Source organism: Kryptolebias marmoratus, linkage group LG16 (genome assembly GCF_001649575.2).
Source record: "Kryptolebias marmoratus isolate JLee-2015 linkage group LG16, ASM164957v2, whole genome shotgun sequence".
In the NCBI taxonomy this organism is placed as follows: domain Eukaryota; kingdom Metazoa; phylum Chordata; class Actinopteri; order Cyprinodontiformes; family Rivulidae; genus Kryptolebias; species Kryptolebias marmoratus.
Window position 1 is genome coordinate 2347407 of NC_051445.1, and position 26579 is coordinate 2373985.

Consider the following 26579-nt stretch of genomic DNA (forward strand, 5'->3'; position numbering starts at 1 on the left):
GGTGGGGGGGTCTTGTTTGTTGCCATAGTTTCTGGGAAAATGAACGAGGGGGGTTGCTAAGCTTGGTAGCAACCTTGGTTGTGTAAAAAGAAAGCTGATTGGTCGATTGAGGCCGAGTCAGGAGAAGTTTAATTTTGCAGATGTTTCTCCAAGCCATTAACTGGGAATTTTCTTTTGTGTGTGTGTGTCTGTGTGTGTAAGGGGGGGGGTGTCCAGAATCAATTGCTGTCAATCGCAGACTGACAATGGCCATGACTGAACACTTTCTGTTCTCATGACGTCTGCAGGCCGAACACACAAAGAACGACTCCCTGCAGCAACAAGAATGGAACCAAAGGTTTGATGAGACAAAAAGAAGAATCTCACACATTAAAAAATAAATAAATAAGATTAGCATCTCCTGAAGAATGCATATCGCCCGCTGCCACTCTAAGAGTACGCTGGGGATGATGCTCAACGACTCCTGCATCAATTTTAGGTCAATATCTGTAAAACTGACTGAGTTAGAGTCAAGCTGTTTAGCTGTGGCAGCCATCTTGAACGGGACTGACTCTAAAAAGATCCAGTAACCACTTCGTTAAAATCCATTCAGGAAAGACAAACAGAAACAGGTTTGTGTCTCTGTCCTTAACAGGACGCTCTTTGGACTTTTAGTCATTTCTGTCCTCTAACCCTGACCCTGAACCTGACCCAGAAATGGCGCTTCACCATGTTAGAACCACCGGTCCTGACGAGGCAGCTGTGCACACCTGGATGCAGGTGATGATCCAGGTGTGCACTCACTCGCTCACCCACTCCCTCACTCCCTCCCTCACTCCCTCACTCACTCCCTCACTCCCTCACTCCCTCCCTCCCTCCCTCCCTCACTCCCTCACTCACTCACTCCCTCACTCCTCCTGTGTGAATCTCCCTCCTCTGTGTGGGATTACACAGCAGAATATCACTAATCCTTAAAAGGTGCCAATCTTCTGTTCCCTCCCAACACGCCCCCTTCTCCTCCCACTCCCCTCACTTTTAGGTGAAGTCCTGCCGGGGTGTGTGTGTGTGTGTGTGTGTGTTTGCGGTGGGGGCGTCCCACAGACGTAACAACGAGCTTTAACCGGCTTTAGGAGGAGCAAAGCGCTCGTCTGTGGGTGAAGCAGGACACGTGAAGCCCCCACAGAGTAGCAGCTGTCATCATGGCAGCCATGACACAAACAAGCTAAGCTAAGCTAACAGTTTTACAGCAGTTCCACTGGGACTGAGAGGAAAGGCAGATCTCTAATAATACTTTGCTTTTAAAGCCAATTTATATCAAGATGGCCGCCACGGTGGACTGACCTTAAAAAACACAGAAATGGCTAAAATCATGTCTTATTATGTTTAGTTTAGCTTAACTTTATATTGTTGTGTTTTCATGATGTCATTTATTTTATCTCAGCTCAAATTTCAGATATTGTTGTGTTTTATGATTCTGTGTTTTTGTGTTCACACGTTGCTGAAACGTGCAAAATAAATAAATCCGACTTGACTAAAAAATCAGCTAAATTTACAGATATTGAGCTAATCTCTGGTCTGATAGAAGCTGAGATAATCGATTGCAGATAACGTTACTTTCCTTATTTCTGAAGCTGATGATGTTAGTGACCTGTATGAAAACGGTGCGTTTGTGCGTGTGTGAGGCAGGCTGAATGAGCTTCGTGTGTTAAATCCTCGGAGCTGCTGTGTTGCTCTCCTCTGAGCCGTCTTCACATATGGACCGTAAACAGGGTGATTACCAGATCGGGCTGGGCTCCGGCTGAACGCCACCCAGGGACTCTTTACATCATCATGCCCAGCTAAACACACACACACACACACACACACACGGACAAACGGGGTCTCCAGGTGACCATCCGGCAGCCTGGGAGGAGAGCTGGCCTCCATCTGAACATACATGCAATCCTCAAATAGCTCCTTCACGCGTACATTCTGTACATTTCACACACACACCTCACACACACACAGACACAGATATACTGCCTTCTCATTCCATTCGCTCCAGAGCTGCCTCTGTGATACACTCACTACCGCCGACTGAACCTCTCCGGCGCAGAATTCGCCGTTTAACGCCCACCGTGTGAGATTCTGCAGCCTGATGTGACGAAACAAAGTGAGCGAAAAAGACAGAAAGAGCCGAAACAATCCGGATCGTTCTGGGCCCGCTCCAATGTTTATCTAACAATAACCATATGTTCAGCAACACCTCTGCTTTTTGGCTGCCTCTGTGTGTGTGTGTGTATGTGTGTGTGTGGGGTGAAACAAACCAAAAAACAAAACTAGAGAATTAGCTTTTTCTGCTACAAAGCAGTGTGAGCGTTAGGAGCCGAATGACTTGGCTAAAAAATGTTAAAGAAGCTAAAACTGAGATTGTAATTCAAAAGCAGCTAAAGGCTAGCTAAAGGCTAAAGGTAACAAATAGATAGCTAGTTAAAATGTAAAATGAACAAAAAGTAATAAAAGGCTAACTGAAAGTAAAAGGAGCAAATACGAGCTAAAAGCTAAAATAAGCATAAAGCTAACTAAAAGTTAAAGCTATCACAAGGCTAGCTAGATTGTAAAAGTAGCTAAAAATAGCAAAACAGCAGCAATAATAGCAGAACGGAAGGTAAAAGGAGCTAAAGACTAAAAGTAACACAAGAAGACAAAAATGGAGCTAATTTACTGAAGCAGATTTTAAAAAAACTATTTTTATTTTTATAAATTGAGGAGCTGAGGGGAAATATCTGTAAATATTTTAAAACGTATAAAAGTCAGAGCTCCAGAACGAGCCGAGCGTTTTGATAAACGAACGATTAAAACTTGCGACGAAGTAACAAACGTGCAGAAAAATAAAAACCTCCAGGGAAACAATCGTGTGAACGCTGAATTCCCACAATCAGGCAGCAAACGAACCACAATAGGCATTGATTTGGAATTTCTATACGGATTCTGTTTCCCACTCGATCAAACTCTGGGCATTTGATAAGACGGAGGTGATGGAGATAGGGGGTGTTTGTTTTGTTATGTGGTATGGCAGCGGGGGGGGTGGGGTTTTTCTGTTTTGGTTTGCTCTTTGTTTGGGTTTTGAATAAGCAGTTTGGGCTTCAGCACCTGTGATAAAGGACATTCTTTAGCCAGAGAGCTCTGATTCATGTCTTTGAGTAACTCCTTGAGGGCGTTTCTTACTGTAGAGTGGCTCCACTGCTCGGGCGGCAGGTCCTCCAGCTTAGGACAACTGTGAAGGAAGCAGAGGACACACGGGAGGGGAGGACGGGGTGGACGGGGGGAGAGACCAGGAGAGGAAACAAACAGAAGCGGGGGTTTAATTCATGCTCTTTAAGCATATCTTACAATATACAGTGATGGAAACAAAAAACACCTTTCTGAACAAATATCTGAGGTAACTTCAGCGTTTTCAGATTTAATGTCCGGCTCCACAGCTGGACAAACATCAAAACTCCTCGGCTCTTCTGATCACCCGCCACCGGGGACTAAGGCGGAGCCATGATGTTTGTATGCGTGCGTTAGCAAAATATCTCACGACTCGACGGACGGATTTTAATAAAAAACGCTCGGAAAGTAAACCCTGGTCACTTTTGGAGTCAACATGGCCGCCACAGCTGAGCATCAGTCAGTTTGACATCGTCCTCGTCGCGCGCTCTGACGGCTAACTGACCGCGAGTTTGCGTGGAGATGATTTTGGTTTGAATCTCTGGCGGGCGACATGCATTCGTCCAAGAAACCCCGAGGCCTTTAATTAGTTAATTGGTTTTTACTCTTCCTGCTAATTACAGACCTCAAACTCTACAAGCCTCCAGAATCAGAGGTAAACTGGAGGCTGGACTTGATTTAATTAATGATGAAGATTCGTGTCGGTTTATTTTCCGTCAGCCGGTTGAACCTTTCGACTCCAACGTGCAAATTATCCCCCCACCCCCCCAAAAAAAAAGCAAATGTGTAGAAGATGTTTGTGGGATGCGTCTGAAGTTCATGGCAGAGCGGCTCAGAAACAGCCGAACACATGGGCCTCTGCTCGTTTTTCCTGCTGCAAGCGTCCCTCCAAGACAGACAGATTTCATTTGGCGCATCAAGCAGATGCATCTGGAGATTGCTGTCTCTCCCTCTTTCCTTCTCTGCCTTCCTCTCCTCTCTTTCATATTCTCTCTCTCTCTCGCTCTCTCTCCTGATTGTTCTGATTAGTTAATTACTTTATACAACACATCTGCTGGATTGATGCATGAATTATACATCAGCTGCATGTGGCGACTATTATTTCGTGTTACTTGTACCTTACTGGCTTGTTGTGTTCGGCGAAACAATTTAAGGTCTAACTGGGTGGATTTCTGCAGCATTCGGGGCGGGGGGTGGAGGAGGAGGCGAAAAGACAATAATAAAACCGACAATATGCAGCAAAATAGCAGTGTGTTCATATATCAAACAGACTGACGTTGCTTTTAGTTGGTGTGAGAGTTATGAGCTGCAGACGTGCAGCTCTACTTGGAAAAACACTCCTGGGTTTTTGAAATGAGATTCTAGATGGTGGGTGTGAGCAGCTGAACTGGGCTTTAGTGCTCTCAGACTTTCTGCATGTGCAAGACATATGTTTGGCGTTTTGGGTTTTTTCCTTGGTCAAACCCGGTGGCGACCGCAGGGAAGCGGCGAGTCCGCGAGCGTGTTGTGAATCAGTCGTTCGGCGTGTTGGAAATGTTACGAGATAACGGGAGAGTGGAACAGACAACGGTCGAGGCGAACATCTGCTCGCACAGCCTCGCACGTGCACCCACTCCATCAAGCCAACAATGGATTTTCCAGAACACCTTAAACTGCTCCAGCAGCCAGGAAGCCTCTGGGGAGATGGAAGCGAGCGAGCGCAGGGAAAGACGGCTATCCGCGCATTCAGAGGCTGGCACGCCGGAAATAAACACAACCTTCTGCATTCTGGCTGGTGGACGCGCTCACATCAGTGTGTGAGTGCTTGACTGGTGAAGGTGGGAGGCGGTGGGGGAGACAGAAGGAGAGGGGAGAGAGGGGGAGGCAGAGCAGGAACAGCTCTCCGGAGAGTTGCAGAACATTGGGTTAGCGTGCAGCTGGCACGAGCCTCCACACCAGCGCCAGTCGAATGTGTGTGTGTGTGTGTGTGCAAAAACACAACAAAGCCTCACACCTACAGAGGAGAATTTTAAGAGATAGACTGATTTTATTTAACCACTTTTAAAAAAATCTGCACTCGGTCATGTCTGCAGCCCACATTTTATTTATTTGTTCTCTTCTGGATTATTTGTAGGTGAACAGGTTCTTCTAAAGGTTGGTAAATGTATTTAAGTTAAAGGTACTCAATGCAAAGTCATGAAAATCCATGAAATAAATAATAATCATTTAGTATTAGAGTACAGTTATTGTAAGAAGTACCAAAAAAAATAAATCTGCTCAGTGTTGTTCTCATATTAATGGTTAATTCGTCCTTAAATTAATAATTTGTAAGTAAAATTTGTGACCTGACTTCAGCTACCAGGTGTTTGTTTAGCTACAGAAGCAGCCAAAGTGGCTGAAAATAGGTCGACAGCGACGACGTTCATGGAGGGGAGAAGTGTCCCGATGTGTTTGGAGTATTTATTGACTAAAGTATGCAGATAAAAAGATAAATGTCCCACAGCCAGCCTAATGTAGGTCAGTCACGTGACTCCAGCTTCTGAGCGCTTCGTTTTCGTGTAACGCAGACCCGTGTTTTCGCCTCCAAACTGCAGGGGGCCATCTTTTCATACGTGGCAACGAGCGCCTTTAAGCATCATTGTTATATTTGGTTAAATGAAAAATTATATACTGGCCAAAAATCAACATTTAAAAGTGCTGTATGTCAGCCACTGGCTGCCAGGGTTTCTAAAGGTTTCTAAAGGTTTCTAAAGATAAAATAAGTCTCTGTTTGATGATAAGAGAGGAGAGTTAAGAACATCCAGGCTGAAAACGTCTGAGGTTGTTGGTTTTCTGCACCAAACAGTCATTATTCGTTTATCAGTAATTTATAAAAATCTTCTGGTCCGTCACCGGTTTTAAAATGAAGTGAATACAAACCATAGGAAGAAAAGAATTTTAAAAAAATAAACTGTGTTGTTCTTATTTAACAAGAAATAAACCAGCGTTTCATTGGTTTCTGCTCAGCTCTCTGAGGTTCTGGTTCTGGTTCTGGACCGTTCTGTTGTAGATTAGCTGCTGGCCTCACATCTGACTCCAGAATCAGCCCAAACCATCAGCCCTCCACCACCGTGCTGACAGCTGCAGTGCATTCTGGGTAAACATCTGTCCTCTGGTTCTGGTTCTGGTTATGGCCCTGAAGTCTTCTGAGTCGAGCTGCCATCTTGTTTTTAGAGAGAAGAGGCTTTCTGCTGCAGCCCTCCAGTGTTTTTCTAATAATCTTATCATGAACTTTAACCTTTAACCTTTAACTGCAGAGTCTGAGATGGAGTTCATTGCACGGTCTGACCTTCGGGGTGAGTCTGCTAGGACCTCCACTCCTGGGAAGATTGGCAGCGGTCTTAAATGTTTTCCATCTGTGAATAATCTTTTATGTTTTAGGATGATGGAGTCCAAGCAGTTTGGAAATGACCTTTGACCCTTCCCAGATTGATGGGCGGTCACTGCTGATGTCTTTCCGCCTTGGCGTTGTTTTAACGAACTTCAGAACCTCCATAAACGTGGTCCCTGGCTGATATTTGTCTCATTGATTTCTATGGAGGCAGTAAAAGTGGTTTGTGCTTACTTTGTTTAAATTTAAGAAAAGAAAAACAGAAATAACGTCTCGTTGTTGAGGTTATATTGTCTCATTTTAAGACCTTGGTGAGGACCAGCTCATTTTTATGATGTCTTCATACATTCAGCTTTAAAACACGGAGACTGCGTGTTGCTGTAGATTCATAAGAAATTTATTTCCCTTAAATTATCCAAGTGCATCTAGCCGTTTTTATGGAGCTTTTTCAGGTGAACAACCTTGAATTTATCTTCCAGAAAAGTCTTTTTTACCCATGAAGGCACCAGACACTTTATATTTTTTTAAATAAAAAACAATTTTTGTGGCGCTTGATTCAGTAAATGAACGGATATCATGACATTTCATTTTACTGAGACAAAACATCTTCAAGGAAGTTAATATTAGTGACCAATTAATGTATCAGCTACCAGAGCTGATCCGTACAAACTAAACTCTTCGCAAAGATTCAATGATGCTATCCGACAAACAGTTCCTGTGTTTCTGGCACCGCTCGGTGAGGAAGTTTCTATTACTCAGATGGCTTTTTCCTGTTTCCTGGGAGCGGTTAGTCCGATGAGTAATAATGCTAAACTGTGTATCAAACCATCAGATTGGCGGCTGCCTCTGGGGAAACGGTGCTGATTGTGTCAGTGCTGCAATCAGAGATTAATGCGGCTCATAAAACTAAGCGTGTAAATATATTAACTTCATACTTTTACTGGGTTTTGGTTCTGAGCGTCTGCAGCTGGATGAATGTGGCCTCGGTGTGGATTTTTGACCAGACTCCACACAATAAAAAGATTACCAGGACCTGTTTCTTCCACCTGCCTGATGTGACTAAAATTAGAAGCATCTTGTCCCAAAACGATGCAGAAAAACTGGTCCATGCATTTATTACTTCTAGGCTCAGCTGATCCAAAATGCTGCTGCCAGAGTTAGGAGGAGAGATCAGATTTCTCCACTTTCAGCTTCTCTTCATTGTCAAATTTAAAATCTTCCTCCTAACATCCAAAGCTCTAAATCCTGGAGTCGGGGTCGGTTTGGGTTTCCAGAGGAATCCTTTAGTTCTGCTGCTTTATGCTGAGACTGCTGGAGGACAAACTGTCCTTGTTTCCTCGCTCTGCTGCTGTCTCTGCTCTCGACTAGCCTCTGTTTGTCTTTGTTTGTCTTCCTCTAGAAACTACACCTGCACCACTTCCTGTTTGTCTGCGTCTCATTCTTGCCCTCTCAAACCCCAGCTCGGTCGAGGCAGATGGCCGCCCATCCTGGTTCTGGTTCTTGCGAAGGTTTCTTCCTGTTAAAGGGGAGTCATTCTTTCCCACTGTCGCCTCCGAAGCTGCTGACTTCCTTCCTGACTGAACAAACTGACTTTAATTTCTGATTTGGACTGTTGTTTGTCTGCACAGCGCCCTGAGGTGACACATGAATAAACCTGTGCACGCGTCTTACCTGTGCAGCTGGATCTTAAGCGTGACCACGTGGTAGACGTCCTGCAGCATGTCGGCCACCGTGGCGTCCGGTGCGTCTGTCACATAGGACAGGGGGACGGGGTTCCACTTCCCCACCTGAATCATACCTGAGCGGACGGCAGGAACACAAACGTGAGTCAAAACGGACACAAATAAAGAAATAAATAACAGATGTGGACACAAAAGCAAGTCAATCTGAGCGCGGGAGCTTTCTGTCGCTGCTTAATTTAAAACAGTAACACATGGAAAGTGCGAACAGCACCATGTGTAGGCACCCAAGAAGCATCTTGGTGCCATAATCACTCTCCGTTCCTCTTTAGCTATTAGTGAAATCACAACAACCGTGTGAGAATTTCTCCTGACACTGCCTTAAAACCAGCAGCAGCCCACACAGCAGGCCGGGAGAAGGAGGACTGCTTACGGTACAGGTGGATTACAGTGTGTGTGTGTGTGTGTGTGTGATGGACAGGTTATAATAAAGGAGCATGCAAAGAGGCACCTTGAAACAGCCAACCTTGGCCTGTGTGTGCTCGAGTGCAATTAGCAGACCCTTTTCCTCCACCTGCCTCTACCACCTACACCATATATGTGTGTGTGTGTGTGTGTGTGTGTGTAAATGTATATATAGTACAGTGTGTGCAGTATATACATGTGCACGATCCAGTGAGGCAGAGCACGTATCTGTGTGGGAATGTGGGACACTCGAGCGTCTCCCGCCTGGGATCAGAGTCAGGATGTGTTCATATCTGCATGGAAGAAGGAATGCACGTCGCCCGCCGCCTTCCATGCAAAACTCTTAGCTCAAAATCTGTAAAACTGACTAAGCTGTAGCCATTTTTCGTGTTGGCTAATGTTGAACTGAAACTGGGCTGACTCCAAACGTTAATCAGCCAACGAGCACAGCCTGAAAGTTTCATTAAATCCATCCAGTGGCTCAGGAGACATTTTGCTAACAGACGGAGAGCGGCTGGCTTACCTTTGGCCTGAGCTGCTGAGCTGTGGGAGTAGCCCAGTGACAGCAGGGCCATCTCGATGAGCTGGTTGAAGAGCATGTCCTTACGCACCAGGACGAACTCGGCGTGCTCCTCCTTGCTGTCGAAGTCCATGGGGTTCTCGTAGTGCTCGACCACGCAGAACACCGGCAGCATGTTGCCTGGGGACACGGAGACATGAGGGGGGAAACTGAGCCGGCTTCTTCGCACCCAAACCCTGACTCAGATTTAGAGCTGGGTGAAGAACATCGAGCTGGATCTGGATCTGGATTCTCTCATCGTTCCGTCTGAACTCTCACCTCCTTGTCTCAGAGCCAAATTCGTCAAATCAAACACGGAGCACAGTTTCAGCAAGAGTTTGGCTATTTAGACTCTAAATTGATCGGTAAGACATTATTGACAGAATTCAAATCTTTAGATCAGAATATAAACAAACAGCAAACAGCCACTGAAAGTCTTCTCCTCCTCTTCTTCCCCCCTTCGGGCCCAAAATCCCTCCGTACTCAAGCTGCTTCGGTTACATTTGCCTTTCTCCCTGCTTGCCAACTCAAATTCATCTTCCCATGATGCATCGCTTCGAATCCCAAGCCACCTCTGTGCCCCGAGGATTGTTCGTCTCCGTCAACAGCGGCTCTGCCGTTTTAATTCTCGTCCGAAAAGAAAAATCAACCCAATGTGTCACTTTCATTAAAGGTGCTCACCGCAAATTATAAAAATCAAAACTACAAGAAGATTTCCCTGAACTGCATCAGGTGGTCCAGTAAGTTTTCAGATTTACTGAGTTGCATATCTGAAACGCGGGTCTGCACTCAATGTAAACAAACTACTTTACGGTTTTTAGTCACGTCGGATGTTTCTGTAAGCACAGAGATGGTGGTTGGCAGTAAATTTTGATTACACATATTTTTAATTTAAGACCATAGTAACCATCCATATGAGAAATAAATTGCGAAGATTTTGTTTCTTAGTTTATGATTTTTTTGGGGGGGGTAACATTTAACAATAAGGATGGGTAAGAAAAATATAATAATGCAGATTTTTATGCAGCTGTGAACCTTTAATAAACTAATAATATAAAAGCAGCAGTAATATATAAACAAACACACCGGCAGGAGAAAGAAGTAACAAACGAATGTTTTCTAACAGATTATTAAATGCTTAATGAAGCTTTATGCCTTTTTGTAAAGTACCTTTTTTAAAACAGGTCTTTATGACGTCGCGTTTAAAATAACCTTCCTGTAAATCCAGAGTTTGAGGGAAAACGGAGAAAGAAAAGAGGGATCTGTTGCTCCGTTCTGCTGTCAGCTGGGCAGATTTCTGTATGTTAAAAAAAAATGAGTCACTTTCTAATATTTTCCAATCCCAGGCATTCCAGAAGACATGCACAGCTCCGGCCAAACAATCAATAAGCCGACAAATGCAACGGAATGTGCTGAAAGAGCTGCTTTTCTCCTCCTCTGATTTTAATAGATAAAGATCTAACAATAAAGACTGCTGTGTAGGTTCATTTGGGGGATCAATACGGCCTTTGTTTCCAGGGAGCCCAGAGAGGGCTGCGGTAAATATTGTTTCGGGCTCGGACACAATGCCCACAGTGGGTTCTTCTCTGCGGCGGCGGCGGTGGCGCCTCCCCCGGCTGCTTCACCCGTTTACCGACGAGTGGGAGGAGGCAGAGGAGGCTCGGAGGACCGAACGCTGTGGGAGGCTAAGAGAGGATGATGAAGGTGACAAATTGGGCTCTTTCAGCTGGAGCAAAGCACACGTTCGTTAAAAAACAACAACAAAAAAAAACTGGGAGAAACAGCCCAGCTGACGGCCAAAAAGCCCAAACAATTCAGGAGAAAAGAGCTATAAATCCACTGGAAATGATGTGAAAAAATAAAAACTTTGCTGTTTTCTCCCAGAAGTAAAGGCTCCCTTTAAGCAGCGACTGAAACTTTAAAAGACAAACGTCGGCGGCGGCGGTCGGAGAGTGGAGCGGAGGAACGGCGCTCGTCAGGAATAATTCTCACGCTGCTCCTCTGTTAGCTTTTGTCTGAACAAATAAGTGCTGTGCAATACCTGACTAACGAGAAGCATTGTAAAAAAACAAAGGTTTGAGAGTTTTGGAGAGCGTGCAGGGGTGGTGGATGACACGTATCTGAATGAGTGTGCACAGATTAAACAGCCTTTAAATCATTTTTTTCTGACGCTGAAAACTTCAGTTCGATGCCAGCAGTTTCACTTCCACTGCAGATAACCACAAAAAAATCAGGACTGCTTGTTTTCTAAAGCTAGTGATTAATTATTGAAGAGGTGGGAGACATTTGGGCTGCTAGAAAATACATTTTTAATTATCAGTTAATAGGCAGTAGATGTTATTCCTTAATCAGTTTGTCTGTAAACTTCGCCAAAGTTCCGCCAACGCTTCAAACTTCCAAATCATTTCTTTCACGGCTTTTCTGAAGGCGAAGCGGGGAAACTGAAGGTCAAAGGTCGTTTGAAAGCGGTGGTTTTCCAGATCTATTGATGCACAATTGTGAAATGCAGGTCTGCGCTCAGCGTAAACAAAGAGTTTTTATTTGCAGACAACTATGGATGTAAATATGTACAAATTCCTCCAAACTGTTGACCCTAAACGCTTCCGTGGCCTAATTTCAGTCACTTCGGCTGTTTTCGTAGTTAAACCAACTAAACTGGTAGCTAAATGTTTTTTATTAAGACCTGAACTCCTGGATGGCGAGAATTTTTAATTTCTCTTTGCTGTTGGGGCTGATTTGGACCTGATGTGCTCCTCGGAGGTTAAAGGTGGATTTTATTTCTTGCTTTAAGAATATAGATTTATATTTCTGACCAGACTTTGTGAGTTTGCACTGAGTGCCTTCAAAATGCTGCAGAGGTTTAAACCCCCCCGCCTACCTCTCCGGTGGCAGGTCTTCAGCAGGTGGCCGGCGGGTTTGAACGGCACCCCGGCGAGCTTGGCGCCGGCGCTGCCCAGCCTGGCCCGGCCCAGGGGGCTGCCGTTCTGCTCCAGCCGGGGCAGCTTGGTCGGCGGGGCCTTGGCTTCAGCCATGCTGTTGACCAGCTCCGAGTTCTCCTTGCCCAGACACGTCTCGCTGAGATGTTCCATCATCCTCAGCACCTCTGCTCACTATCACCTGGGGAGGCACAAACAGGAAGGTTCAGTGTATGTGTGTGTGTGTGAGTGTGTGTGGCACAGGAGCAGGGAGACCTCTTTGTGTTGATATTACCCACTTATAAAGACACAAAAGGGGCATATTTTAGGTCCTTTAAGCAACAAACAGACCCAACCTGCCTCAGTTACGACAACTCTGCCTCAGTGACGTCATGTTCCCATTTTTTAAACACATATATTATGTATGTTTGCCCCACTAGAGAGTCCAAACAAGCCCCAGTTTCTGAGTGCAAACACGTGAATTAGCTGGGGGAGCGAGCGGCGCGCCGAGCGCAGGAGGCGAAACCGACTCAGTTCGCTGTCTGAGTCACTTCGTGACGCAGCTCGGAGGGAAAACCAGGCGAAAGGCCTCGCTTCGCTGTCGTTGTTGTGCCGACTTTACAGGTGTGGGTTTTATTTTTAGATTTTTTTTTTTTTCTCTCTTTGCAAGCGAGGCATGAATTTATGTAGCGTGAAGTGAGTTTACAACTTCAGGAAGGCGGGAAAATTGCAGCTTTGAGGAAACTTCAACCCCGAGCGGGCAGCTGCTGACTCATGAGAGCCGTCGAAAAGTTAAACGCAGAGAAGGAGGCCGCGTCGCCGCCAGCAGGGGCAGCGGCAGGGAGTGGCTCAGAGTGGCCCACGCCACCCGGTTGGCCACCCTGCATGTCTGAAGGCTGATTTTTTTCACGACGTTGAAAGTCGAAAACATCAGAACAGAACTTCAATTTCACCAAAAACAAACCTGTGTGATTTTTTTTTTTTTTAAAAAGGGCATCAGCTGCAGAAAAACTCAGATTAATCGGCCTCCTGAGGGTTTCCAGGAGTCAGACCAACCTGAAAAACTGTTTAACCTCAAATCATTAAATGATGTTCAGAGATGTGAGGATAAACAGCTGACTGGGAATATCTGGGTTAATAATTAAGTTGCAAAGACAAATATTAATGTGTTAAACTGAGTCTGAAAGTAAATAAGTCTGGATCCGCCACTGGACCCACAGGTGCCTCAGCAGCTTCTCAGCATTTAAGATGTCACCATTTAAGGTGGAAATGCAGGTTAGTGACCTGAACTCCAGACCCGGATGTGGGTCCAGATCCAGGTCAGGGTTTTAAAATGACCTTAATAAAGGAACAGACAGGGAGTGAAACAAGTCTTTCAGAGAGGATGAGTTAAAGTTGCAGCTCGGCACCAACCTGAAGCCTTCAGCAGAAAACGCGTCTCCTTCAAGTTTGGCCAGGATAGAAAAGAGGAACAAAAAGCCCCCAAACAAGTCCTGGGTTCGGGTTCTGGTTCTGGTTCGCTCTACGTGTGCATGGCAGCAGAATGTCGGAGGAGTAAAAAATAAAAAGCCCGGTCAGTGGAGGACAGGACGGTGTCTGTGCTCCTCCTGGCTGCGGAGCGGCGACCCGGCGGCGGCTCGGGGAGCGGGACGTCGAGGTCGGGATGGACCGTGACAGACGGACATCTGGTGCGCGGCTCTGCCTCCGCGCGCGCACAGACTCGAGCTAATTCCGTCCGGAAAACGGCAGCCGGGAGCGCCGAGAGCCTCCGACATTCAGCCCGGAGCGGAGCGGGTTGGCCGCGGCGACAAGTGAGGGCGACTTGGGCTTCAGTTCGCTCCTCCGCATCCGACAGGGGGAAGGGAAAAAAGAAAAAAAAAACGCCTCCGAAATATACACACAAAATAAAGAAAAACAAAAAAGGAAGACGCGGCTCGGCTGGTCGCGTCACGGAGGAAGAAGCGGCTGCGTCGCGGCTGCCAGGCGGCGCGCGGAGGCGACGTCCGCGGGCAGCTTGGCCCCGAAGAACCGGGACGAGAGGAGCGGAGAGGAGGCGAAAAAGTGCCGAGGACTCCCCCGCGTCGAGGCGGAGGACGAGGAGGACGAGGAGGCTCGCCTCGGAGGGCTGGCGGCGGCAGGAGGAGGCGTCCTGTCGGATGGGGATGTCGTCCGGACGGAGCTCCTCTCCTTCTGCCTCCCTCTCTCTGTCCCCATTAAATTATTAGTTGTATTGACTCATCACTCCCCCCTCTGCTCTCCTCCCTGCTGCCTGCGCTCCCTTTCTCCTCCTCACTCCTGCCAGTGGCGCGGGGCGCGGGGGGGGGGGGGGGGGNATTTATTCATCGGGAGGTGAGAAACAGAAAGTAAGTGCGAGAATTGGACCAAATAACCCCCCGATCCTGACACATATTCCTCCGCAGGGTTTTACTTTTTAATTTTTTTAAATCTTTTCATTTATTTACTTCAGGGGGGGAGGGGGGTTGAAAAGAAAAGTCCATAAAGTGGAGAAAGTGACAACACACACACACACACACACACACACACTCACACACACACACACTGAAAGGTGGCGCGATTTCCGGCTGTGCGCGTAGGAATTTTTAATCAGCTTGATTAGAGTGAGGCGGTCCTGCATTTATTACAACACACAGATGTTCACACACACACACACACACACACTCAAGATGTGCTGTTTATTTTATTTTGACCCCTGGTGGTTTTTAATCCCGCACATTATTTTACTGTCAGAAGAGGTGAAAAAAAGGAACTATTTGACCTCAAACCTGTGATAAAAACAAACTCTAACTATATTTAACACAGAAGTTGGGTCATATATACATTTAATTAGATTTAAATGTGTGTGCTGATAATTATTTATGATCTGTGTGAACTCATTTTAACTTATTTTTAAATATATGTAACTTATTTCACTTGTTTACTTATTTATCAAAATAATAATAATAAATAAAACACCCTAAAAGCTGTGTGTGTGTTGGGGACTGAGGTTGACTAGCTGTGGCGGCCATCTTGAAACAGGCTGACTCCAAGCTGAGCGTTTTACTTCCAGGGAAAGATTTTTTGCTAACAGACGGGTTAATTCGTTTTATGGGCGACAATAAAAAGATTAAGATAAGAAAAGTGCCATAAATATACATAAATATAGATAATATCTGCACTGATGGACAAATGTGTACTTTATCAGCTTTGTTGCATCAGAAACAAGACTTTAAAGTCGTATTTTTTAAATAAATGTAACTTATTTTACTTCTTCAGTTACCTATCATTACTCCCATTTAAAAGAAGACGTATTTAAAAATAAATATAACCTCTTTAGTGCAGATGGAAATGTCGTAGCAGGACATCTTTTAGTCAGAGGTTGTTGTCTGTAAGCAAACCTAAAGCTTTTCCACCCCAACATTAAGCTCTCGCCTACATCACAAACTTTTACCTCCACTGCAAACTGCGCTCTTATTATGTCAAAGTCTGTTATCCCAAAATATTAGACGGGATAATCTCTGTTGACGATTGCAACAAAACCCTGAGCTGTCTGAATGTTGGGGAGGAACAGGACATCCGCGGAGCAGCTGGACAGTGATGGTATTATTTTGTAATTATTTCACGAGCTGCTGGCAAACTTAAAAACCTCCCCGAAGAGTTAATCTGTTGAAAGAGTCAATAGGAAAACCGATAGGCTGTTTGTTGACGATCACAAGGTGGGATCATAGCAACAGTTTTATTAGCACAGGTGAGATCCAGGTGACAGAACGGAGAGGAGAAAAGAAATCAAATCTGGACGACAGTTTTCTCGTATCGATGCTGAACGAGTCCTGAAATTAAAAATACGGAAGCAAAACTTCGCTGCCAGCTACCCTCAGGTGTTTGTTTGCCTACGGAAACAGGTCAAAGATGGCGACGTCCTCCGAGGACGCGGCTGAAGGTGCTCACACTCAGATCTGTCGATTGTTTACGTTGAGCGCGTACCCACATCTGGTAAACAACATCAGGACAACCTGCAGCGAGCACCTTTAACGCTTTCTGTCTCTCCGTCTTCAGGTCCAGAGAGGAGCCGGGGGACGGACGCCGTGGAGGGGGGGAAACTGCGTGGCTGTGAGAAGGTAACAGTGAGCAGGAAAACTCGCCCATCAGGCAGGCGTCTGCATCAAAGCGAGACGAGAACCCGTTTCTGTCCAGGTCGGGTTAGAACAATAACAGGAAACCAACAGAAAACAGGAAGCACGTGCACCTATTGCGGCGGCAGAGCGGGAGGTCGCAGGCCGACCGTGGAGGGTCAGGCGCGTAGGAGACGCTTTAACGCTCGCTAATAAACGTTCAAAGTTTTAAAGAGTGCGCTGCAGAGAGCAACCTGCGCAGGAAGTCCTCTCCGTTTACAGAAAGACGGTCAGTTTTAAAACCAATCCTTCGAGACAAGAAGAAACCAAATGACCCAGGTGCGTCGACGTGAAACCAAACCGCTGTTCCGCCCGCCCACCAGAGGTCAAAAGTTTGTCCGTCTCAAAAACACATTTGTGTCCAAAAAACACGGCTGCATCAGGAAGCCGCAGCGGAAGGCCAGCGGAGAAGCTTTTAAGTGAAAAAACACAAAGAGAAACTCACCTTTCAGACCCGCGGTGGAACAATATCGAGCATGCCGTCGTGAGGGGGCGGCTGCGTTTAAAAGGGGTCTGTGGTTTTCTTTAACAGGAAATGGAAGAGTTGTTGAAACTGCTGGTTTTCGACCCCCTCTGACCTCCTGTGATCAGTTTTTATCTCAGGGTTTCAGCGAAACACTGTAAACTAAAAGCAGCAGCTGTGGTTAAACGCCGCTCCGCTCCGAACAAAAGAGCCCAAAACTGAAGAAACGACGAGACAATATTCTAAAAACAGGCTAAGAACTGATTTTAGAGTTATTATGCAGAGCTGGTTGCACAAAATAGGGGGAAAAAAATTTAAAACTGTAACGTTTCTCTGTGTTTTTATAAAAAAAGGAATAATCTTCAGTTTCCAGCTGCGTGCAGAGATTCAACGCTGCAGCCCCAAACCCTGCATCACCTTGACTTCCACAGCTTTGTCGCGCCGCACGCCGCACCTTTTCCTCATTCGTGTCTTTTAAACGCCGTTCGCTGCAGATTCTGTTTCTGTTTCGTTTTTTTACCTGAGCCTCGGAAAACAGGAGTGACGGTAAAAGCACGCCATTGTCGGCAAACGCTCTTTCTTTTTTTTTTGTGTGTGTGTGTGTATCTGGCATGACGCAAGCAGCCGCAGTCATTTCCACCGTGATTGTCGGGCACCATCAGAGAGCATCGATAACCTCTGCCAGGCCTTGGCACCGCCGACAGGTGTCAGCACTGCCAGCGAGGTTGGCACCGGCGTGGCTGTGAAAACCCTCTGACATCCAGAAGGGCACAGATTTGCTCTGAATGCACCACTGAATCAACACTGCTGATTATCAATTAACATATAGCGTTTTGTGTCGCACAGAAAGGACGTTTAAAAGCAGTGGTCGTAATCAGGCTCTGAATGCAGATTTAGCTGTGCTGGAGGTGGCGTTCTGCAGGCCCGGCTGGCTCGGGATCACGTCGAACCTGCAGCTTTAAAGACGACACTAATAATCGACGCACAAAAAGGCTGGAGGAGAAAAGGCATCGCAGTTGGCTCGGCATGGAGGAGCGTCTTTATTTAGTGTGTCAGGCGGAGCGGCGCCACTCGCTGCACGTAGGTGTTGTGATGTCTTCATGCTCGCCACTTGTGATGCTTCTAATGGGCATTAATACGATTATTTGGTTACTAATACAAATTAGTCTGCGCATCCAGCCTGAGCAAACAGACAGCGCGCGGGTGGGCGCCGTGTCACCCGTTTGACTCTGAGCTCTCACTGGAAGTGTCTCCCACAATGAAAGAGACAACACATAAACATAATAGCATTATTAGAGGCTGCAGAGGATTTAATAATCTGTTGAGGAACGTGTCAAAACACGCCTGTGTGGGAGAGCAGACGAACCTCAGCCAGACAGAAAATGTCATTTACAGTAAAAAAAAAAAAAAGTGTGCTGGTCTGTAGATGTTGTGAAAAAAAACAAAGAGCTGTTAAATGATTTAAAAAAAAATCAAAATAAAAAGAATCTCCTGTCCAAACAAAAACGACTCATTTAACGTTGAGTTTGGAGCTTTTCTGTCAGGATTTGGCTGCCGTTTAATGCCGATCACGACACGCAGACGTTACCTGCACAATGTGTTATCTTTTTTTTTTTTTCCTTTCTCCTCAAGATGTTGTCTCACTTTACGCACCGCCTTCTCAGAAATATTTTTAAAATCTGACTGATTTCCCAGCACACGAAAACACACAAACATGCATTTGTGCACACTTCAGGGCCGAGGCGGTTTGTTGATATTTCCACAACAGACCCGTTTCTTCGCTCCTGAAGAGGAGAGGAACCAGCAGAATAAACGGGTTGAGGAGCAGCCTGAACACGGAGGGCCGACTCCTGAGTGCTTAATTGTTTTATAATCACATGAAGACGACAGAAATAGAAGCAGAGCGAAAGGTCTGCTGACAGGAAGGTTTAAGGACCCCCGAGCCCCGGTTTCTTCTCACACCATAAACAGCCACCTTTAAGGCGTGCGCTGCGTGCAGTCACATCCGCACGAACATCCGCTCGGCATCTGCAGCGTTCCTGACAGGGCCTGTGCACCTCCGGCGGGGGGGCCGGTTCAAACCCGTGTCACCTCCCCGAGGAGTCCGAGCCCACTGAGAGGGACCCTTCAGCGCCTCGTTTCCCTCCTTTATCGAATTACAGAAGCAATTAGTCATCGAACAATGAACAGAAACCGGAGCAACTTTTTCTGCGCCCGCCGTCACATGAGCGACTAATCAAACTCTAATCTCTGCCTCGTGGCTCGCAACAAATAAACAGTTAATAGAGGCGGACAGAGTGGGGTGTTTGTGTGAGGGCCGGTTTGTCCTGCGACGGGTGACGGGACGCCGCGGCCCACAGGAAGTGACACCTCATCAGAACCACGAACTGCGCTGCTTTATCTGCACATTTTTCTTTGCATATTTAATCCCTTGTCAAAGGATAAATCATCCATCCACCGAGGAACAAAACGAGTGTGTGTGTGTGTTGAAATTGTTTCACTCGGGGACGTGGGTGGGTATTAACAACCTGATCTTAGCGGGATGCGCTTTCCTCTAAATCGCTCTCTTTCCCCCCCCTCCGTCTCTGAACAAAGGATTCAGGAAAACCTACACAGATCGGATAAAGACAAGCACCGGAACAAAAAGACAATGTGTTTTCTTTTATTCTAACAAAAAAAAAAATGTTTATATAAATATTTATACGGCGAGACATCTGAATCCTAAAAACTTGAATGCATTTGTTGCACGAAGCGTAGGAAATATGAAGACCCAGGGAGAGGAACCTTTAAAAGGAGGGATGTCAGTTTTGGACGAGCGTGACCAAACCGACGTGACGGAGCCGGGAGAAGAAACAATCTGACGCTCGTCTCTCTAAGCCGAGGAATCTGGAGCAATCAGACGTGTTGCAGCAACTTCACCCCCCCTCCCTCGTCGTCCCCGCTCCGTCTCCTCACAGGGAAAAGTTTTAAAACGAGGCGTAAGCGTGCAGCCGGGGGAAGGTGGGGTTGGGGGGCTTATAATGGGAGCCCAGGAATGCAGCAATCATTATTAACTCACCAACCTTTTCTTCTTTCAAACTAGTCGCAACATGCCGAGGGGGGGGTAAAAAAATAAAAAAAATCATTGTTATCTTTCTCCTCTATTAACAGTCGTGACAAAGTTATTTTACATGGAGGCGGCGGCGGGGAGCGATGGAATCCCCGAAGAGCCACACATTAAAAAAACGAGACAGGCCTCTTATTTACTGGCGACAGTCTAATAAATACATTTGCTGGCAGCTAAACAGGTATTTACTCCACTCCCTACCACAGGTATAATTTCACTGTTTGCTGAGCTGTTATTTTGCCACAGCGATAATTATCGAGGTGGTAAAGAAAGACGATTAATGGTTTTAGCCGAGATATCAGCCTCAGCAGAGCGAGGAGACTCTAAACTCTCTGCAAATACGAAAAAAAAAAAAAAGTGAGATCTTCTGCAGCGGGAGTTCACAAATAAAAACGGTGGAGCTGATTGTGTCGAAGTTTTGGGTTTCGTGTGTGTGTGGAAGTTTTTCCAGGATTGAACTTTAATCTGAAATTAGAGGTTGTGCAACTTTAATCAGCAGCAGCTCCTGAAGACGGAGAAGCTGATTCTGTCCTGAAGTTTTCTCTTTTTTTTTTTTACCCAAAAAAAGAGTAAGAATTGTTCTAAAATCAGGGATTTTGCAGGTTCTGTGTGTGCAGGTTGCAGGTTTTCCTGAAAGAATCGGCTTTTTCTGGGCAAAGACAGGAAGGAGTTTTGATCTAAAATAAAAGCAAACAAGAAGCAAAAAAAAAAAAAAAATCAGCTTTTTTTCAGAGTGCAGACTAATTGGTCTCTCTGGGTCAGAGGACAAAGTTTGACAACGAGCGTCAGATTTTTCTCCGCCTGCACCTCGGAGCTGCAGAAACGTCAGTGGGATTAAAAAGTAAAAAGGCTGCAGAAAGCCTGCCGTGCATGTGATTTCCTGCTCGTACACTACTACAGTACAGTAAACGCAGCGTGCACTAGTTTCGATTAGTTGTAATGAAAACAAAACCAAAGTCTTTGAGGGGGGGGAAAGTGTGACGAGTTGAAAGAGAAGAAAGGTAGAAACACGTAATTGTTTTTCCAAGATCACCTCCTGACTGTAAATCTCAGAGGGGTTGTTGTAAGAGCCACGGACGCCACAGAAAGGCTTTAATTAGGCTGGAACACGCCGCGGCAGATGTTTCAAGCCCGCGTCCTTCAGCGGGGCTGCTGTCGTCACGTTCTGATGCTTATCATTCCAGCCAAACAAGATTTTCGGCCAACGTGTTTGACGCGCCGCTGGGGACGCACGTACGAGAGCAGATTTCTTTGTGCCACTTTCTCAAACCGCAAACTGATAATAATAAAAAAAAAAAGGTGTCTGTGAGGGAGCCTTTAGAGTAATACTGAGAAGTTGTGCTTCTGCAGCCGAGGCTCTTCGTCTCGTCTGAGGAGTTTTTATTACAAGAAGCGACACAGGAAAGCGTCTGTGCGGCCAGATAAGCCACAGATCTGCAGAGATAACAGCAGAAAAATCACCTCTTTCTCACACTTTGGCTTCCAACCTGAGAGGGGAGGCATTATTCCAACTTTCCTGCCCTTTAATAAGTTTCTGAAACTTCAGGTGGAATGTTTTAGTTTTCAGCCGGCCTCACGTGTTGATCGAGCCGCTGGCCGAGCTGCTGTGAGAAATGTCAGTGAAACCACAGGAGCTGACTGTGCCCACGCACGTCGAAGGTGGCAACACAGCTTCTCACACGGCACCTGAAAGCACCTCATCAGCAACGCCACGAGAAGCCACGAGAGCCAGCCTCCGGCAGGCTGAGCTGCTCTAAGTTTCAGTGGCTGAAATAAAGTTTAATCAAGCCGACGTGTGATCAGGAGGGCAGATGGAAGACAAGGCCTGCTTTAAATTCAACATGTTTAAAACCCCCAGCATCCCTTCATGAGATGAAGAGCAGCATCACCTCCTTATCCTCTGATGAACAAGTTGTTAAACCCTGAAAACCTCGAGAGATTCACTCATTTCTGACTAAAAGGAGAAGAATTATTAGGATTTATCTGCTACTCTCTGTAGATTTGATAAATGTGTTTAAAAAGAGTAGAAGCAGGTGATGCCTCTGAGAGCCTGGGTGGCTGCTGAGGTGAGGATGAGGATGAGGATGAAGATGGGACCGTACCTTTAAAATCAGCAGCAGCCTGGAACTCTGGTTTCCCATGAAAAGTTGAAGGAACCCTCCCGTCTGCGCGCCACCAGCAGGGATCCAAACAGCCGACTGCTCTGTGGGAGGACGAGCTGCTCTGAGGAGTCCAGAGGAGGAGGAGGAGGTGGAGGAGGAGGAGGAGGAGGAGGAGGAGACAGCGCAGGTTGAAGTTGGAGGAGCGCAGCCGGCGGAGCGCAGAGAGCGACCGCGCGCTGGAGTGGAGGAGAGGAGGAAGGAGGCAGGTAGATCAACCGCCCCTCCCCGTTTCTGATGCTCAAATCGATGATTTGCCAGCTGTGGCGCAGCTTGTCTCATTGCCCCACTCCGTGTCCCCTCCTCCCCCTCCTCCCCCCCGGACGCGCGGCTCTCCGGGGACGCGCAGAGGGAGAGGAGGAGAGGAGTCGGTGCCAGGAGAGCCTCTCACTCATCCAGGCTCATATTTACACGCCACATGTTTGCGTGTCAAGAAGAGGAGAACCAGGAGGAGGACAAGGTGCCAGAAACACCTGGAGGAGCCCAGAGGCGCTTCCGGTCCTCCGAACCGGCTGGAAAACAAACAAACAAACAAACAAATTAGATTTATTCTTTTTTTTTATTTTTTTTTTTAAATACACAAAGAGAACTTTTCAGGAGGAGAGGAATTTGAAACTGATCACATCCAGCTGTAATTTGTTCCAATTAATTTCACCAATTTGAACAAAGCTTTTAGTGGAAATAAAAACTAAATATCCTGATTATTATTCTGACCCGGACTCACCTGTACCTGGATCAGCTGCTTCCTGACATTTTATTTTATTTCAGATCCACAGGAGGCGAAATCTGTGGAATATTTATTTTATTCAACATTTTAAAAAACGCTTTTATTTTCACCTCACAAGCGTGTCTTTTTTTTAGTTTTATCTGTAAATTTTCTGACTTCTGTCTCCAAATCAACTAAATAAATCTTCTTATATAAATTTGAAATTAGAGGGAAAGTCTCCATTTTCAGAGCCGAGGTAAATTTAATTTAATTTAATTTAATTGTCTTCATCAAGAAGATTAAAAATTCAGAGAAGAATTAAAAAAAACTTCATGTTTTATTTTTAATTTTCATCTTTTGTTGTTTTTTTTTCCAATCCAGAAATTTTAACTTGGAATAATATTTTTTTTAATTAAATTAAAATAAAAAACTTTAAACGTGTTTGTGCGTAAATGAGTGCTGCTGCGCGTGCACGTTTGATCTTATATCTGCGTGCACGTCTTCTTCTTTTATTTATTTATTTATTTTTTAAGATTCGTGCTTGAACTCTGCGCACATTCCTCCCTCAGTGTGTGTGTGTGTGTGTGTGTGAGAGAGAGAGAGATGATTGACAGTTTGCATCTGCGCGCGGGCCAACTGCTCCGCGCTCGCAGGTGTGCGCACGAGCCCGCAGGTAAGGCGCAGCTGTTTGCTTCTTTCTGCCGCATTTAGCACAAACGGGGCGCGCGCTGATCCGGTTTCATTTACACATCAGCTTTTAAAATAATAAATAAATAAAATTAAAAAACAACAGAAACAAACAAATAAAACGGAACCAGAGCTTTCTGATGGAGGAAATATTCTTTGTTCAGCGCAGAAGCAGCGGCTCTTATTGTAACTCGGGAGGACTAATACTTCTCAGAAAAGTTCATTTGTTGTGGTTTCGGGGACTCCACAAAAGTTTCGCTATGAAGTGTGTGAGATCTGCATTAAAAGGAAAAAAAAATCTTATCTCCTTCACACACAGAATCTGTGCAGATGATTCACAGCAGCCCTCTCTCTCCTGGGAGACCTAAATTGGAATTGAAAAGTTCCAGTAAAGAGATTCAAATTTGCGTTCTGCATAATTATAAATTCATGCTAAGTTGGGGATGTTTTCATCACGGATGACAACAGCTGGTGATTTTCAATGCAGCCTCTGATTAATGCAACAATCCCTGCTGCTGCAGTGCTGCGTGCGGCCACCAGGGGGCCCCACATCCACCCATCTCTGCTTCCCCTCTTTTCACACTCCACCTCTGATCTGCTGCTGGTTCCGACACCGGACCCCTGACCGCGCGGGTCCGAGCGCAGAGCGCGTCATCCGAGCCGGGCGCGCGCGTTAAGGAGGCACAATAAGGCACGGAAACAAATACGTGCGGAGTGTAAACAAATCAAAGCAGACCTTGAGCTGAGACGTTTTAATCATCTGCACTTTTTTCCCCTCTAAAAAACAATAAACAGCACTTGGAAAATTGCAAGGGTTACGCACCCCTGAATTAATCTTTCCAACCCATAACTAAGCAGAGAGACGGGGCTGCCTCTCCATCAAGTGGGTATATTTTAATTACAGGCTATTGACTACAGAAAGTAATTTGTCTCAGAAAGATGCCCAAGAGCTAAAAGACAGACGTCTCGTCTAAATCTGGAATGCTCCGCCGCCGTTTTATTTTGCTTTGGTTTCGTGGTTTGCAACTTTCTTCAGTGGCTCTTTTATAATTGCTCTCCCTCTGCAGATTAACGAGGATTCCTGGGGAGGCCGGCGCTGGATTTCAGCTCCGGGTTTTCACCTCTTTGATGCTGCTGCAGCGGTAGTCACAGGATGGAGTTTCATGTTACCAACGAAGAGCCGCGGCGTCGCAGACCTGGAATACTTTAATCTTCTCTCCTTTCAGTAAACTCCTTCAAGTTTCTCTGCTTGAGCTACAGTAGCCTTTGATACATGTAGCTTTTAGCTACTATTCTGCAACATTTAGCTTTTAGGTATCCTTCTGCTTCTTGTAGCTAGTGTTTTGCTATTTTTAGCCTTTAGCTAACCTGTTTTTACTTTAATCTCCTAGTTATTTTTTGCTTTTTTAAGCTAGTCTTTAGCTTTGTCTTTCGTTACTTTTAGTCTTTATTTTCTAGCTAGCCTTTTCCTACTTCAATTTTTAGCTACCATTCTGAAAATGTTAGCTTTCAGGTATCCTTCTGCTTCGTATAGTTATCCTTTTGCTACTTTTAGCTTCTAGCTAGCCTTTTGTTACTTTAATCCATAGTTAGCCTTTTGCTTTTTTCCTTTTTAGTCTGTCTTTTGTTATGTTTCGCTTTTAACCATCATTTTGCTACTTTTAGCTTCTAGCTAGCCTTTAGCTTTGTGTTTTGTTACTTTTAGCCTTTATTTTCTAGCTAGCCTTTTTCTACATTTGACGTTGTTAGCATTTTGCTTCTTTTAGACCGTTTTAGCTTTAAGCTAGTGTTCAGCAGACATTCAGCTCCCAGCATTTAAACTATTTTTACAGAAAATAAACTTTCTTTAGTTGCAGCTAACGGCTATTAGCATCAGCTAGCTAGTCAAACTCAGACTCCAGTTGCTAACGAAGCTAACCAGGTTAAACTTAAAGCATCTTACCTTTACGGACACCTTACAGCTGAGGTCCAATCAGGTCCGACTCGGTCGACTTCTGGCCTGAAATGGCAGACGGTGAAGACTCGACCTTTGACCCGACAGCTTTCACCTAGCAGTTATCAAAATAACCCAGCGGTTTTTAGTTTGTACCAATTAAATCTGTGGTCCAGGTCCGACGTCCAACGGACATTTAACCAAATATATAACGATAATTTTAACCCTTCTTGGTTTTTAAAAACCGTTGAAGTCGTGTGTTTTATAATAACTTCAACCTGGAGAAATAAATGTTTAAATAAATCATTAAAAACCCAAAATTAATGAGATTTACAGCCGTGATGAGTGGTTGGAGACTTCTGGCTTTTCTTCCTTGGTCCTCCTTTTCAAAACGATCCTTTTCGAAACGATCTCCAGTGAAAAACTATAAATCCTGCAGGTCATTATTATTACCTGATGGGAAGTTTCCCGAGCGTCTCCTCTCACACCAGGGGAGCTGAACACATCTGGCCGCTGCCCAGATGTTTGGGAAGTCTGTCTGATTTCTCCGTTTAGTGTCCCGTCCTTCAGAGAGGGTCGGATTAAAACCAAAATCTCCAGATTCTGAACTCAAACGAATCCTAACAGACAACGTTTGACCAGAGTTTCAGCAAATAAACCGTGAAAAAAAACTGGGTTTCTGCTGAAAGGGCATGAAAAATACCCAGACGGATTAATTTTGTTGCTTTAATCCGAACCCATTCTTGTCCTGGTTTGTGTTTTTGTCTGAACTGACTTCCTTGTCTGTTTCAGGTTCAGTCGGCAGGATGTTTTACCGTTTGAACATTTAATAAAATTTAATAAAAGTCAAATAAATGTTGAATAAATACAGTTTCTAACGTCGTTAAACAGAGTAAAATGAGACCTGGACGTTCTCTGTGTCTCGATCGGTCACGGAAGGTTTGACAGTCAATCCGTGACGTGGGGCTTGTTTGCATCGCCATCAGAGCGTGGGAATATTTCCAGGAGACACAGATGAAGTGCTGAGCGGACATCTTTTAAGCACCATCTTCTCTTCTTCCGCTTATCCGGGGTCGGGTCGCGGGGGCAGAAGCCTAAGCAGGGAGACCCAGACTTCCCTCTCCCCAGCCACTTGGGCCAGCTCCTCCGGGGGAATCCCAAGGCGTTCCCAGTCCCTCCAGCGTGTCCTGGGTCTTCCTCTGGGCCTCCTCCCGGTGG

At 45.6% G+C, this 26579-nt stretch overlaps 1 protein-coding gene and 1 long non-coding RNA gene across 5 annotated transcripts in view; one reads left to right on the forward strand and one right to left on the reverse strand.

Moving 5' to 3' along the window:
- LOC108249323 (DNA-binding protein SATB1) overlaps window positions 1–22225 on the reverse strand; it is a 59787-nt gene extending 37562 nt beyond the window's left edge. Inside the window, exons 1-5 of one of the 4 annotated variants that reach the window (XM_017438617.3) lie at window positions 21979–22225; window positions 12102–12340; window positions 9188–9364; window positions 8192–8318; window positions 3112–3235 (exon numbers count right to left, since the gene is read on the reverse strand). In XM_017438617.3, the coding sequence (XP_017294106.1) occupies window positions 3112–3235; window positions 8192–8318; window positions 9188–9364; window positions 12102–12315 (642 nt within the window). In that variant the 5' untranslated portion in view covers window positions 12316–12340; window positions 21979–22225. Of the gene's footprint in view, window positions 1–3111; window positions 3236–8191; window positions 8319–9187; window positions 9365–12101; window positions 12341–13551; window positions 14412–21978 lie in introns of those variants that run through there. The other 3 variants (XM_037980182.1, XM_017438618.3, XM_017438619.3) reach the window with 3 other exon arrangements.
- LOC119617777 lies at window positions 15841–26536 on the forward strand. Its single transcript, XR_005234184.1, has 3 exons — window positions 15841–16075; window positions 16192–16253; window positions 24496–26536. It is a non-coding gene; the product is annotated as an uncharacterized LOC119617777 (long non-coding RNA).
- The last annotated feature ends 43 nt before the right edge of the window (window positions 26537–26579 follow it).